A 16,272-nucleotide genomic window follows, 5' to 3' on the forward strand; every position below is an offset into this window, starting at 1 on the left:
GGGAGAAGGCGTCTGACCCTAGAGGTCTGAAATAGGCATTGATTATTCAGGAAACACTTCTTGAACACTGAGTGGTTTCCCCAGGCCTGTGTTGGGAGCAGGGGATACAGAGATGAATACAACCAACACGGCGCCTGCAGACGCTGGGCAAAGAACCAACAAATAAATTATGCAAGTAACAGAGGGGCTGCGAGGGGTATGCCTAAGAGGGGAATGCAGCCCAGGTGATGGGTTAGAGGAGGCCTCCTGGAAGATGCACGCTGAGAGGATGGCGGGGTGTTAATCAGGCCAAGAGAGGGTAAAGGGCAAGGGCATTCCTGGAAAAGGGAACAGCGAACGCAGTGATCCTCTGGTGGGATCATGTCCGTGAGAAACCTCAAGAAAGCCAGGGTGGCTGAAGCAGGGCAAAGAAGGGAGGGTGGCATGAGGCTGGATGGGAGGTGGGGCCAGACCACACAAGTCCTGAGGCCACAGCAGAGGTTTAAATCTTGGTCCCAAGAGGTTTGATTCAGGAGAGTGGCATGATCAGTATTGGCCTTGGGAAGGCCCACGTGGAGAATGGACTGTGGGGGGCAGGGAGGAAGTGAGGGCTTCAGCAGCTGTCTGAGAAGGAGGAGCTGGAGCGGGGAGGTCCAGGCCCCCTCCTGGCACCCAGGGTGTGCCGGGCACGGGCTTACAGAGGTGAGCAAGGGACAGTGCCAGCTCTCATGGGGCTCCCGGCCTCATAAGGAAGATGGATCTGGAAAGAAAGAATCACCCTCTTGTGCCGTCACACGGTGACAGGCCAGCGGGGAGAGGAGCTGGAGTGGGAGGCCCCACAGGGTAGGAGCCCCTCTCGCTGGGTCCTGAGGACTGGGAAGGCCAGTCTCACCGGGAGGAATGGTGCCTGCAAAGGCTCAGAGGAAACAGGCCCGTGTGTTCCAGGAACCACAGAGCTCGGGCCTTGGCAAGGGAGGGACCTTGAGTGCTTGCCAAGGGGCACGGCCTTCATTCTCTAGCTCAACGTTTCTCTTTTCTTTCTTTTTTTTTTTTTAAATTGAGGTAGAATTTATGTAACATAAAATTAACCACTTAAAGTGAACAATACAGTGGCATTTAGTACATTTACAATATTGTGCAACCATCACCTCTGTAGTTCTGAAACATTTTCATCATCCCAAAAGAAACCCCGTCCCCGGTAATGCTCACTCTCTGTTCTCCCCTCCCCCCAGCCCCTGGCATCCATTAGTCTGTTTTCTGTCTCTATAGATTTGCCTATTCTGGACATTTCATATAAATGGAATCATACAGAATGTGATTTTTTTGTGTTTGGTTTCTTTCACTCAGCATCATGTTTTCAAGGTTCATCCACATTGTAGCCAGTCATTCCTTTTTAGGGCTGAAAAGTATTCCATTGTATGGCTAGAGCACATTTTGTTTATCCATTCATCAGTTGATGGACATTTGGGTGTTTCCACCTTTTAGTGGTTTTTTTTTTTTTTTTCCTAGTGGTTTTTTAAACACTTTTTTTTTTCCTTTTTAGCAGCAAACCCTTAAAAAAAAAAAATCCCCAAGCCCAGTCAGTACATGAAACAGCTTGAAGAGGTGTCATGCTCTGCTTGGAAGGAGGCCAGAGCCTTACAGGGTGTTGAGGCCACTTCCTTGAAAATTCCTTCATGAAATACAGCAGCCAAAAGCATCACCGTGAACCTTCCATGACTCCCTGGCTGGTAACAGGATAAGTTCCAAACTCCTATGGGTGAGAGATACCAAGTCAGGGAGGAAGGGAATCAGATCTGGGTTTCAGAAAGGATGGGCTGAAGGGAAGACTGGAAGACGGAGGAGGGAAGCTGAGCAGTGGCTGAGGGACGTGATGGAGGGATGTTACCTTTTCCCCCAAGATCCCCTCCTCTGGCAGGTGTTTCCCAGCCAAGCTGTGGACCCAGCCTGTCTTAGGGTGGACGGGGTGGGGGACACCAAAGCGTTCCCACTCACGACAGTGGACATGCCAGCTCCCAGTGCCTCTCAGACTTAAAAGGACTTTCGGGACCTCTGACCTCTCTTGCCATCACACCACACCAGCCTGCGGACTGGCCACCCTCAGTGTCCTGGGATGTTTCCTCAGCTCCTTAGACTGCGACAGATGTTCATCATCCTCAGCTAAAATGCAGCCCCCTGAGAAACTGGTACTGTTTTGTATTGCTAGTGGGACTGTATGTAAAAAACCGTGTAGCCACTGTAGAAAACAGTCTGGCAGCTCCTAAAAACGTTAAACTTAGAGTTACCAAATGATCCAAGAATTCTACTCCTAGGTGTACACCCAAGAGAAACGAAAACATTTTGTGTGGAAAGTGTCCACACAAAAACTTGTACACAGATTGTTCATAGCAGCATTAGTCACAATAGCCCCGAAGTGGAAACAGTCCAAAGGATGAATGCATAAACAAAATGTGGCATATACACACAAAGGATTATTACCAGGCCATAAAAAGGAATAAAGCAATGATTCGTGCTGCAGCGTGGATGGACCTTGAAAACATTATGCTGAGTGAAAGAAGCCAGACCCCAAAGGCCACGTACTGAATGATTCCATTTATATGAAATGAGAATAGACAAACCATAGAGACAGAAAGTGGATTGGTGGTTGCCAGGGGCTGGTGGGGAGGAGGAATGGGGACTGACTGCTAATGGGTAGTACTGGGTTTCTTTTCGGGATGATGTAAATGTTCTGAAATTAGACAGTGGTGATGTGAATATGCTAAAAACCGTTGAATTGTACACTTTAAAATGGAGAATTTTATGCCGCGTGAATTACATTTCAGTTAAAAGTGCAGTGACTCCCATCCCCCTCCCAGGATTATACCTGGAAGCAATAGTTGGTTACTTGTTGGGTTGGTTGTAGATGGCATTCACCAAAAATAAAGGACTGGCCTTGAAGATGAGACAGGTTGATGGGCCAGGAGGGCATGTCCAGTGATGGCTCAGGTGAGACAGATGGTACCAGGGGTACTGGACAGAGAGTACAGGCCAGCTCTCCTGGAGTACAGGGTCCCCTGGCAGCTGAGTAGGCCAAGACTAGCTTATGCCAGGCCTTGAATGTCAGACTGAGGAGTTCTGACCTTATCTTGTTGGCAGCCAGGGAGCCGTGGAGATTTGAGGAGCAGGCCAGTGAGACTTGGTGATGGCTTTGGCTGCTGTATCCCTGGTGGGCGTCTCTCAAAGGCCTGCCATCAGCCACAAGCCCTGGGAGCTGGCAGGCGGCAGGGGGTGGGGTGTGGGGAGAAAGGAAGAGGTAGACGGGACTCGTGGAGTGGCACGAGGGAGGATGTTGCCTGGAATCTCCCCCAGGTGGCTGAGCCTCCTCTTCTTTCCTCCAGATCCTGGTGAAGACCATGATACGAAAACGCTCCTTCGGGAACCCGTTTGAGGGCAGCCGGCGGGAGGAGCGCTCGCTGTCAGCTCCTGGAAACCTGCTCACGTGAGTGTCCACCTGCCTTCCTCTCGGGTGGGGAGCTGGAGGCTGAACGCAGGGCAGCCCCGCCCAGCCGACTCTGTGTGGGCCCAGCCCTGCAGCGGCCGTGTCCAGGAAGACTCAGACCAGCCCCACTGGGCACACTGGGGAGACCCGAGCAGCCGCTGGCTCTGGTTTTGCCCCACCCTGGACTCAGCCCGCCTCCTTTGCTGACAGCTAATCCACAGGGAAGTTTGACCTTTCTCAGGGGGACTTGCACTTTAACGAGGGTGGGGGAGTGGTTGACAATCAGAAAGGCTGTTTGACCCCAAAGCATGCATGCTTGACGGTGGGATTTTGTCCCTGTGATGGGTGAGCAAGGCCAGTCTCGCTCATGCGACCCCACGTCTCACGGCGGAGATGTGTCCTGCTCCTGATTGCCCTGGCAACAGCTCCGTGAAGCTGGTGTTCGGGCTCTGAGTGTCTCTGGGGTGGGGGACAGGAATCCCGTGGATCCCAAGTGTCCCTTCTCACTTCCCTTTTCCCTCCCCTCTGGCGATTCCAGCAAAAAAACAACCAGGGAGTGTGAGCCCCTGTCTGAGCCCAAGGTAACGCCTGCCTGCCTGTGCCTTAGCCTCTGCCAGGGCCTGGGGGCGGGGGCAGCTGCAGAGCACGGGGCATCCCCACCCAGGCGGACGTTCCTTCCAGCCCAGGCTGCTGTGCCCAGGCTCACCTTGGGCCTCCGGACCCAGGAAGAAAACGAGGGGCATCCAGGGGCTTGGACCCGACAGCGGGTTGTGCATGCGGGCTGGGGCTGCGGGTGCATGGCGCTCCACCTGGAATGCCTGTGAACTCACCCAGGTCTTAGACCTAGTCGGGCACCCACGTATGCTCAGTGCACGTCAATGGCATTGAAGCTGTGTCACAGCCGAGGCAGCCCCTGCTCTGGTTCAGCGGTCAGAGCCTAGATCGGGCATGCTGCGCTCGGGGGCTCCCCCTTGGGGCTCTCCGGCATCCACCCTTTCTTCTCTGATGGGTTAAGACCTAGAAAATAAGTCCCCTTCCGGCCTGTTGCAAATGACTGTGAGAGTCCCCTGCCTCTGGGGAGGATCCAGACCTTCTCACCAGTCAGCCAGCCTCCTCCAAACACATATCCAGCTCAGTAGTCCCAGCACCTCCCAGGACAGATGAGAATTTTTGTCCCCGTAAGACTGAGGTGACAAATACTTGCACCCCTGCTGCCACGTGCCCCCCACCCCGTGCCTGTGGCAGGACAGCAGTCCCAGTACTCTGCCCTCTGAGCCCAGCTCGCCACCTCATTATCAGCTGGGAGCTCCAGGCAGCCGTTTCTAAGTTTTAAAAGCAGCTTTACTGAGCTATAAATCACATACCCATTTAGAGTGTATAATTCAATAGTTTTTAATATATTCACAAAGTTGTGCGACCATCACCACAATCAGTTTTAGAACATTTCCATTAGCCCAAGAAGAAACCCTGTACCCTTACTTCTCACCACCCAACTCCCCCGTTCCCCAGCCAGCACGAATCTACTATCAGTTTCTATAGATTTGCATATACTGGACATTTCATATAAATGGAATCATATAGTATATGGCCTTTGTGTCTGGCTTCTTTCACTCAGCGTAATGTTTTCAAGGTTCATCTCTGATGTAGCATGTGTCAGAACTTCATTCCTTTTTTTCTTTTTTAATTATTATTTTTTATACAGCAGGTTCTTATTAGTCATCAATTTTATACACATCAGTGTATACATGTCAATCCCAATCGCCCAATTCAGCACACCACCATCCCCACCCCCCCCGGGGTTTTCCCCCCTTGGTGTCCATACGTTTGTTCTCTACATCTGTGTCTCAACTTCTGCCCTGCAAACCGGTTCATCTGTACCATTTTTCTAGGTTCCACATACATGCGTTAATATACGATATTTGTTTTTCTCTTTCTGACTTCACTCTGTATGACAGTCTCTAGATCCATCCACGTCTCAACAAATCACTCAATTTCATTCCTTTTTATGGCTGAGTAATATTCCATTGTATATATGTACCACGACTTCTTTATCCATTCGTCTGTCGATGGGCATTTAGGTTGCTTCCATGACCTGGCTTTTGTAAATAGTGCTGCAATGAACATTGGGGTGCATGTGTCTTTTTGAATTATGGTTTTCTTTGGGTATATGCCCAGTAGTGGGATTGCTGGCTCATATGGTACTTCTATTTTTAGTTTTTTAAGGAACCTCCATACTGTTCTCCATAGTGGCTGTATCAATTTACATTTCCACCAACAGTGCAAGAGGGTTCCCTTTTCTCCACACCCTCTCCAGCATTTGTTGTTTGTAGATTTTCTGATGATGCCCATTCTAACTGGTGTGAGGTGATACCTCATTGTACTTTTGATTTGCATTTCTCTAATAATGAGTGATGTTGAGCAGCTTTTCATGTACTTCTTGGCCATCTGTATGTCTTCTTTGGAGAAATGTCTATTTAGGTCTTCTGCCCATTTTTGGATTGAGTTGTTTGTTTCTGTAATATTGAGCTGCATGAGCTGTTTATATATTTTGGAGATTAATCCTTTGTCCGTTGATTCGTTTGCAAATATTTTCTCCCATTCTGAGGGTTGTCTTTTCGTCTTGTTTATGGTTTCCTTTGCTGTGCAAAAGCTTTGAAGTTTCATTAGGTCCCATTTGTTTATTTTTGTTTTTATTTCCAGTACTCTAGGAGGTGGATCAAAAAAGATCTTGCTGTGATTTATGTCAAAGAGTGTTCTTCCTATGTTTTCCTCTAAGAGTTTTATAGTGTCCGGTCTTACATTTAGGTCTCGAATTCATTTTGAGTTTATTTTTGTGTATGGTGTTAGGGAGTGTTCTAATTTCATTCTTTTACATGTAGCTGTGCAGTTTTCCCAGCACCACTTATTGAAGAGACTGTCTTTTCTCCATTGTATATCTTTGCCTCCTTTGGCATAGATTAGTTGACCATAGGTGCGTGGGTTTATCTCTGGGCTTTCTATCTTGTTCCATTGATCTATATTTCCGTTTTTGTGCCAGTACCATATTGTCTTGATTACTGTAGCTTTGTAGTATAGTCTGAAGTCAGGGAGTCTGATTCCTCCAGCTCCATTTTTTTCCCTCAAGACTGCTTTGGCTATTCGGGGTCTTTTTTGTCTCCATACAAATTTTAAGATGATTTGTTCTAGTTCCATAAAAAATGCCATTGGTAATTTGATAGGGATTGCATTGAATCTGTAGATTGCTTTGGGTAGTATAGTCACTTTCACAATATTGATTCTTCCAATCCAAGAACATGGTATATCTCTCCATCTGTTGGTATCATCTTTCATTTCTTTCATCAGTGTCTTATCTTATAGTTTTCTGCATACAGGTCTTTTGTCTCCCTAGGTTTATTCCAAGGTATTTTATTCTTTTTGTTGCAATGGTAAATGGGAGTGTTTCCATAATTTCTCTTTCAGATTTTTCATCATTAGTGTATAGGAATGCAAGAGATTTCTGTGCATTCATTTTGTATCCTGCAACTTTACCAAATTCATTGATTAGCTCTAGTAGTTTTCTGGTGGCATTTTTAGGATTCTCTATGTATAGTATCATGTCATCTGCAAACTGTGACAGCTTTACTTCTTCTTTTCCAATTTGTATTCCTTTTATTTCTTTTTCTTCTCTGATTGCCGTGGCTAGGACTTCCAAGACTATGTTGAATAATAGTGGTGAGAGTGGACATCCTTGTCTTGTTCCTGATCTTAGAGAAAATGCTTTCAGTTTTCCACCATTGAGAATGATGTTTGCTGTGGGTGTGTCGTATATGGCCTTTATTATGTTGAGGCAGGTTCCCTCTATGCCCACTTTCTGGAGAGTTTTTATCATAAATGGGTGTTGAATTTTGTCAAAAGCTTTTTCTGCATCTATTGAGATGATCATATGGTTTTTATTCTTCAATTTGTTAATATGGTGTATCACATGGATTGATTTGCGTATATTGAAGAATCCTTGCATCCCTGGGATAAATCCCACTTGATCGTGGTGTATGATCCTTTTAATGTGTTGTTGGATTCTGTTTGCTAGGATTTTGTTGAGGATTTTTGCATCTACATTCATCAGTGATATTGGTCTGTAATTTTCTCTTTTTGTAGTATCTTTGTCTGGTTTTGGTATCAGGGTGATGGTGGCCTCATAGAATGACTTTGGGAGTTTTCCTTCCTCTGCAATTTTTTGGAAGAGTTTGAGAAGGATGGGTGTTAGCTCTTCTCTAAATGTTTGATAGAATTCACCTGTGAAGCCATCTGGTCCTGGACTTTAGTTTGTTGGAAGATTTTTAATCACAGTTTCAATTTCATTACTTGTGACTAGTCTGTTCATATTTTCTATTTCTTCCTGGCTCAGTCTTGGAAGGTTATACCTTTCTAAGAATTTGTTCATTTCTTCCAGGTTGTCCATTTTATTGGCATAGAGTTGCTTGTAGTAGTCTCTTAGGATGCTTTGTATTTCTGTGGTGTCTGTTGTAACTTCTCCCTTTTCATTTCTAATTTTATTGATTTGAGTCCTCTCCCTCTTTTTCTTGATGAGTCTGGCTAATGGTTTATCAATTTTGTTTATCTTCTGAAAGAACCAGCTTTTAGTTTTATTGATCTTTGCTATTGTTTTCTTTGTTTCTATTTCATTTATTTCTGCTCTGATCTTTATGATTTCTTTCCTTCTGCTAACTTTGGATTTTGTTTGCTCTTCTTTCTCTAGTTCCTTTAGGTGTAACGTTAGATTTTTTATTTGAGATATTTCTTGTTTCTTGAGGTAGGCTTGTATAGCTATAAACTTCCCTCTTAGAACTGCTTTTGCTGCATCCCATAGGTTTTGGATCGTCGTGTTTTCATTGTCATTTGTCTCTAGGTATTTTTTGATTTCCTCTTTGATTTCTTCAGTGATCTCTTGGTTATTTAGTAACGTATTGTTTAGCCTCCATGTGTTTGTGTTTTTTACTTCTTTTCCCCTGTAATTCATTTCTAATCTCATAGCGTTGTGGTCAGAAAAGATGCTTGATATGATTTCAGTTTTCTTAAATTTACTGAGGCTTGATTTGTGACCCAAGATGTGATCTATCCTGGAGAATGTTCCGTGCTCACTTGAGAAGAAAGTGTAATCTGCTGTTTTTGGATGGAATGTCCTATAAATATCAATTAAATCTATCTGGTCTATTGTGTCATTTAAAGCTTGTGTTTCCTTATTCATTTTCTGTTTGGATGATCTGTCCATTGGTGTAAGTGAGGTGTTAAAGTCCCCCACTATTATTGTGTTACTGTCAATTTCCTCTTTTATAGCTGTTAGCAGTTGCCTTGTGTATTGAGGTGCTTCTATGTTGGGTGCATATATATTTATAATTGTTATATCTTCTTCTTGGATTGAGCCCTTGATCATTATGTAGTGTCCTTCCTTGTCTCTTGTAACTTTCTTTATTTTAAAGTCTATTTTATCTGATATGAGGATTGCTACCTCAGCTTTCTTTTGATTTGCATTTGCATGGAATATCTTTTCCCATCCCCTCACTTTCAGTCTGTATGTGTCCCTAGGTCTGAAGTGGATCTCTTGTAGATAGCATATATATGGGTCTTGTTTTTGTATCCATTCAGCAAGCCTGTGTCTTTTGGTTGGAGCATTTAATCCATTCATGTTTAAGGTAGTTATTGATGTGTATGTTCTTTTTTTTTTTTTAATATAAATTTATTTATTTATTTATTTATGGCTGTGTTGGGTCTTCATTGCTGAGCGCGGGCCTTCTCTAGGTGTGGCGAGTGGAGGCTTCTCATTGTCATGGCTTCTCTTGTTGCGGAGCACAGGCTCTAGGCACGCAGGCTTCAGTAGTTGTGGCACATGGGCTCAGTAGTTGTGGCTTGCGGGCTCCAGAGCTCAGGCTCAGTAATTGTGGCTCACGGGCCTAGTTGCTCTAGCGGCATGTGGGATCTTCCCAGACCAGGGCTCGAACCCGTGTCCCCTGCATTGGCAGGCAGACTCTTAACCACTGCGCCACCAGGGAAGCCCCAGTATGTATGTTCTTATTACCATTTTCTTAATTGTCTTGGGTTTGTTTTTGTAGGTCCTTTTCTTCTCTTGTGTTTCCCACTTAGAGAAGTTCCTTTAGCATTTGTTGTAGAGCTGGTTTGGTGGTGCTGAATTCTCTTAGCTTTTGCTTGTCTGTAAAGCTTTTGATGTCTCCATCGAATCTGAATGAGATCCTTGCTGGGTAGAGTAATCTTGGTTGTAGGTTCTTCCCTTTCATCACTTTATGTATATCATGCCACTCCCTTCTGGCTTGTAGAGTTTCTGCTGAGAAATCACCTGTTAACCTTATGGGAGTTCCCTTGTATGTTATTTGTCATTTTTCCCTTGCTGCTTTCAATAATTTTTCTTTGTCTTTAATTTTCGCCAATTTGATTACTATGTGTCTCAGCGTGTTTCTCCTTGGGTTCATCCTGTATGGGACTCTCTGTGCTTTCTGGACTTGGGTGGCTATTTCCTTTCCCATGTAAGGGAACTTTTCGACTATAATCTCTTCAAATATTTTCTCTGGTCCTTTCTCTCTTTCTTCTCCTTCTGGGACCCCTATAATGCAAATGTTGTTGCATTTAATGTCCCAGAGGTCTCTTAGGCTGTCTTCATTTCTTTTCATTCTTTTTTCTTTATTCTGTTCCACAGCAGTGAATTCCACCATTCTGTCTTCCAGGTCACTTATCCGTTCTTATGCCTCAGTTATTCTGCTATTGATTCCTTCTAGTGTAGTTTTCATTTTGGTTATTGTATTGTTCATCTCTGTTTGTTTGTTCTTTAATTCTTCTAGGTCTTTGTTAAACATTTCTTGCATCTTCTCGATCTTTGCCTCCATTCTTTTTCTGAGGTCCTGGATCATCTTCACTATCATTATTCTGAATTCTTTTTCTGGAAGGTTGCCTATGTCCACTTCATTTAGTTGTTTTTCTGGGGTTTTATCTTGTTCCTTCATCTGGTACATAGTCCTCTACCTTTTCACTTTGTCTATCTTTCTGTGAATGTGGTTTTCGTTCCACAGGCTGCAGGATTGTAGTTCTTCTTGCTTCTGCTTTCTGCCCTCTGGTGGCTGAGGCTATCTAAGAGGCTTGTGGAAGTTTCCTAATGGGAGGGACTGGTGGTGGGTAGAGCTGACTGTTGCTCTGGTGGGCAGAGCTCAGTAAAACTTTAATCTGCTTTACTGTTGATGGGTAGGGCTGGGTTCCCTCCCTGTTGGTTGTTTGGCCTGAGGCAACCCAACACTGGAGCCTACCTGGGCTCTTTGGTGGGGCTAATGGCAGACTCTGGGAGGGCTCACACCAAGGAGTACTTCCCAGAACTTCTGCTGCCAGTGTCCTTGTCCCCACGGTGAGCCACAGCCACCCCCACCTCTGCAGGAGACCCTCCAACACTAGCAGGTAGGTCTGGTTCAGTCTCCCCTGGGGTCACTGCTCCTTCCCCTGGGTCCTGATGTGCACACTCTTTGTGTGTGCCCTCCAAGAGTGGAGTCTCTGTTTCCCCCAGTCCTGTCGAAGTCCTGCTAATCAATTCCCACTAGGCTTCAAAGTCTGATTCTCTAGGAATTCCTCCTCCCGTTGCCGGACCCCCAGGTTGGGAAGCCTGACGTGGGGCTCAGAACCTTCACTCCAGTGGGTGGACTTCTGTGGTATAAGTGTTCTCCAGTCTGTGAGTCACCCACCCAGCAGTTAAGGGATTTGATTTTACTGTGATTGCACCCCTCCTACCGTCTCATTGTGGCTTCTCCTTTGCCTTTGGATGTAGAGTATCTTTTTGTTTTGTTTTGTTTTTTAAAATTGTTTACCCATTTGTTAAAAAAATTATTTATTTATTTATTTATTTATTTATTTATTTATGGCTGTGTTGGGTCTTAGTTTCTGTGCAAGGGCTTTCTCCAGTTGCGGCAAGCGGGGGCCACTCTTCATCACGGTGCGCGGGCCTCTCACTATCACGGCCTCTCTTGTTGCGGAGCACAGGCTCCAGACACGCAGGCTCAGTAATTGTGGCTCACGGGCCCAGCTGCTCCGCGGCATGTGGGATCTTCCCAGACCAGGGCTCGAACCCGTGTCCCCTGCATTGGCAGGCAGACTCTCAACCACTGCGCCACCAGGGAAGCCCCCACCTTTTATTTTTAATGAGGTCAAAGTTGCAAGACACCAAAGACTGATATAGGCCCAGAGGACTTTACTGCCTCTTTATTCCCTCACCTCAGTCCCAGCAGCACCTGGGGATTACCTGCCCTTGCCCTCAGCGCACAGGTGGGATGCTTTGGTTGTCCCAATGGTCCAGCACTCTGGAGCTCTTAGGGCTCAGTCAGTCGTTAGAGGCCTTGGGCCCATGGCCCACTAGCCGTCTGCAGGGAGACCAGCTGGTGTGAGCAGGCAGCTGTAGGGCCTCATTGGTTATCCAGTTACAACTCTCCTCCCAGGAGACTTGACCCCCTGTTCTTTGGCAGAAACGTAAAAGCCAGTGAGTGTGAGTTTTAAACAAGGAGGAGTTTCTTCCTAGGAATGTACAGACACCATGCTTGCCCTTCCCTCGTGCAAGGGCAGTTGCCCTTCGGGCCTAGGGCACACAATAGACATGAGTCCTGCCTGGCAAGCCCAACGGCTCCCCTTAGGAGGGGCACTGTTTGCTTGATGATGGCAAAGGGTTTGGGCCTCTCTTTAGGGACTTTCCCTCACATTTCCCATCGCACTGCCCATGTCTGTCACCCCAGGCAGCTCTAGCTGGGGACACCAGGACACTTCTTCCCACCAACTTGGTCTCCTGCTCTGATCACACATTGCCGAGTTGAGGGCCCTTCTCTTCGTCGGAGGTGTCTCTTGGGCCCGTGTGCGGAGGGCAGTTCTGTTGACGACCATTTCCTGAAGGCTGGCTATGTGCCAGGCCAAGTCAGGCGTGCTGCTTGTTGCCCCCAGGAAACGCACCTGGGGGCTGAAGACAAGTGTCACGGTTTCTGCCCTGCAAGAGCTTAGAGCCTAAAGCCCTCGGTGAACAGGCCCCAATGTGGAGCCCACACATGACTTGTGACATGTGCCATGATTTTAGGTGTTAGGCCCCTAGATTCACAGCTATTTTTATAGTTCCTTTCTATTTTTGCACATGATGCTGATTTTCCATTTACGGAGGGGATACAAAGTCTCCTTTGAAACTTTCATGTGAGCAAGCAAAACAGGGGAGAGAATCTAAAAGAAGTTAAGTAAATAACGTCCGTCCCAGGTGGTGTGGGGCCGCGGGAAACCTTGGTTCAGGGCCGTGCCAGCATTGTGCTGGGTCTTAACACAGGTTTTCTGTTTGGTGAGCAGGAAGCAAGGCAGCGAAGACAGCCTCCGGGGCCCCAACCCGCCTCCCGTGGGGGAGGAGGAAGCGCTCTTGTGAAAGGCGGCCCAGGCATGGAGAGTTGGGGGGCCCTGGCCCCCGGCTCCAGCAAGCGGACGCGTCCTCCGCGGCCGGACGAGGCGATGGAGTAGCTGCCGGACCTCGACCTCGCATGCACGTCTCACCTCTGGGGGCTGCGCCCTGCGTTTCCATAGCAGCATGTCCTACGGAAACCGAGCACGTGTGTAGAGCCTTGACCATCATCTCTGGTTATTGTTGTTGTTGTTGTTTTTCCCATTTGTTTGTTTGATTTCTTTATTGTTTTAAAGGAGACAAAAAAAAAAAAAAAAAAAAAAAAGACGACTCCATGACATCGACCTTGGCCGCTGGCTGGCTGAATGGGAGGGTGTGAGGAGTTGCAGACCCAAAGCCACGTACATTTGGGGACAATTGCTTTTTAAAATGTTTTTATGCCAAAAATCCTTCCTTGTGAACTCAGAATCATGTCAGATATACCAAGTGAATGTGTGTGGAGTTTGAAAATCGGGGAAAACTGGCAGGAAACTCTGGTGGTGTGGTCTGAGACCACACTCGCTGCATTTGAAAGGGAGGGGAAGAGCGGGTGTGACTTCGCGCAAAACCCCAAGCCCTGAACCGTGGCACCTTCTAGAACTGTGGACTCAAGGAGTCAGGACAGGGCTAGCCCTCAGTAGCTGCAGGGAGCTTCGATGCAACTTATTCCTAAGAAGGACTTAAAATTTTTTTTTATGAGTAGAGCTGTAGTCAGGAAAACGGAAAGGGCTTGACACTTAACAGCTTCACAGGGGGGATTTTCCAGCCTCAGAGGGGCATTCAGTGGTTGTGGTGGGACATCTCCCCTAAAGGACTGAACGAGTGTGTTTCTTTATGACAGCCGCTCAAGGCTGAAACTTTTCTTCCATAGTTGAGGGCGCTCTGGTAAATCTCTTGTTAAATTACAAAAACTTCAGGGTGAAATCCTACACTTCCATGTACATTACATGGCTTAAGAGTAAACAACAACAAAAAATACTTTCAATTTTCTAACCAGTCTGAACTCTAGAGCAGTTCAGAGATCATTTCGAGCTTCCAGGATCTCTCCCATGGCTTCAGGGATGTGATCGGAGTTAGAGCCAATGAAATCTGTGCCTGTGTATTAGCAGCTCACCTTGTTTATAACCTGTGTATTCTAGAGGCTGCTAAGGTTCTGTTTTCTTCTTAAATACTAGCTGATTGTTGTAGTCAATGAAACACTTATCCAGTTTCTGGAGGGCCAGTTAAGAAATACTTTCATTCAACTGAGACACAAATGATCATCCTTACCGGCAAAGCTCTGTTTGGATCTACACAATAACTTTAGGGCACCCTTTAAGAGAAGATTACTGAAACCTAGAGCAGTCCTCAGGTCCAAGGGAACCAGGGCTTGGTACAGGGAGTTCCTTTTTGTAGCCAGAAGTCCAGAAAGAAAAAATTTACCTTTTTGACTTCCAACTAACCTTGGGAAGTTTGGTTGCAGTTCAAGTGGACTTCTTCCAGAGCCACATGTAGGTGAGTGTGAAGTTCAAGAGGGAGGAAAATTGGAAGGACTTTGTCTTCCTTCCTTCTTTGGAATTCCCAGTGCTCTGTGGAATCTGGCTTGGGGGAAATAGTGTCAGTAATTGGGCTCAGAAGGACGTGCTTTCCTGTAGTTTCTGGCTGATCAGTGTTGGTATGAGGACTTTTTGCGGAGAGACAGAGAAGCAGGCCTTGTTCCCCCGTCCAGCGCGTTCGCAGAGCCCGGGTGTTCTTGGCTTCCATCAGTCTTCATAAGCTCTTGACTGTCGTTTAGCCAGACTTTTCTTGCTACCTTAAAAGCAGTACCGAGTTAGAGAATGCTGGTTTCCAAGAGCAAAGGACACCCATCTGCTGGAGGGTCCTCTGGCCTGCTTGCTTTCTTTCTGTAATCTGGTACTTCCTCTCACCTCCTGTGCTTGTTTAAATTTACAGGCTCCAGCCTTCCTGGGAGCAAACAGGGTCTGGTTAGTTTGCAGTAAGCACCTTGCAGTGGTTCAGGTCAACCGGTCCTTAGTCTTAGTCCTAGCCTGTCTGTTTGGACTCTGGCCTGGCCGAGTGGCTCGCCCAGGGAGGGCGGGCAGCATGCAGAGCCTCTGCAGAACTCCTCCTGTGTTTACACAACTGCATCGGGCGACGCCATTTCTTCCACCGCGAAACTCTCCGTCTAAGGGTTCACATGTGGAATGCCAGCGATCAGGCAGCACTGAGCTATGTAGGCGGGTGGGTTGGGGGAGGCCCACGTTCATTACTTTTTTTTTTTTTTTACACTAAGAAACACCAAAGAAAGCTGTGGAAAGGAACCGCCCCACTGAGAAAAGTATAAACAGAGAGGGCTGTAACATAAAGCATTAGAGCTACTTGGAGCGCCAACTCTTGGGGTTTGTCTCCACTCCTAAAGCACAAACACTGATTTTTTTTCAAAAGCCGGCTCTGTCAGGAAAGGGCAGAAGCTTTTCCAGGTGAGCAAAAAGGATGCCTATCCGTCTCTTCCATTACTGGCTCAGCTGTGGGACCAGTTTTGTGTAAGCAAGCGGTGGCCTGCACCTGTGGCTTTGAAGCAGCACATGTTCTCTACCCATCTTTCTTCTGTCCTGTTCCACTTCCCCATCTATTCCGCAGCCTGGCCAGTGGCTCCCATAAAGCCTTATCTAGCCCCTTGTTGGCACTTGGGGCCCGAGAGGCCATCTCCCCTCTGGCCTGGCCTTTTCCGTGAGTTAGGGCTCCCCTCCTCAAAGCCTTTCAGGACAAGGAGGGGAAAGCTGTGTATTTAGACACAGGCTCCACCTGTCGCTCTCACCCATCTTCCAAAGGGGAGCTTCACGTTGCCAGGGGAAAGAACCAAGACCTCCACTCACTTCCAAGGTGCTAGGGAAGGTTTCAAGGTCGTTGATTCCCATCTTCTCTCCAGCTTGACAGGCCGAGTTTCGTGGGACTGCTGACTTTTCTATCCTGTGATTGATTTCATGCCCGATGCTTCTGTTTTATTCCTGATCCCTTCTACTATGCATTTTCCTTTTATCAGGTGTACAAAGTTAAATACTGTGTATTTATCACTAAAAAGTACATGAACTTAAGAGAAAAATGAGCCTTCGGTGTTTTTCCACAAATGTTTAAGCTTCTCTGTAAACTTGAAATAAACAGACAGCAAAATGGTGCAAAGCCTGGGCCTCTTTGGGATGTTTTTGTTGGTCGTTTAATTCAGTCAGTGCTCTCGAGGTCATCTGTCCTTATGTCTGTTTTCCTTCCTTAAGCTGACAGCAAGATCAAATGCCCATCAGGGCTGATGTACTCAGCAAATCCCTAATTTAAGCATGTTCTAGTACCTCGCTACTCAGAGTGTGGTCCCCAGATCAGCCGTGTCAGCATCACCTGGGACTGGGTTAGAAATTCA

At 46.7% G+C, this 16,272-nt stretch overlaps 1 protein-coding gene across 8 annotated transcripts in view; it reads left to right on the top strand.

Annotated features, from left to right (window-relative positions):
- The window catches only part of CAMKK2 (calcium/calmodulin dependent protein kinase kinase 2), a 52,940-nt gene extending 39,768 nt beyond the window's left edge, over positions 1 to 13,172 (top strand). For 7 of the 8 annotated variants that reach the window (XM_059895714.1, XM_059895713.1, XM_059895711.1 and 4 more), the window contains 3 exons: positions 3,357 to 3,457; positions 3,996 to 4,038; positions 12,797 to 13,172. In XM_059895714.1, coding sequence (XP_059751697.1) covers positions 3,357 to 3,457; positions 3,996 to 4,038; positions 12,797 to 12,961 — 309 coding nt within the window. In that variant the 3' untranslated portion in view covers positions 12,962 to 13,172. The remainder of the gene's footprint in view (positions 1 to 3,356; positions 3,458 to 3,995; positions 4,039 to 12,796) is intronic. The other variant, XM_059895717.1, reaches the window with a different exon arrangement.
- Positions 13,173 to 16,272: the final 3,100 nt, after the last annotated feature.

Source organism: Balaenoptera ricei, chromosome 14 (genome assembly GCF_028023285.1).
Source record: "Balaenoptera ricei isolate mBalRic1 chromosome 14, mBalRic1.hap2, whole genome shotgun sequence".
NCBI classification, from domain to species: domain Eukaryota; kingdom Metazoa; phylum Chordata; class Mammalia; order Artiodactyla; family Balaenopteridae; genus Balaenoptera; species Balaenoptera ricei.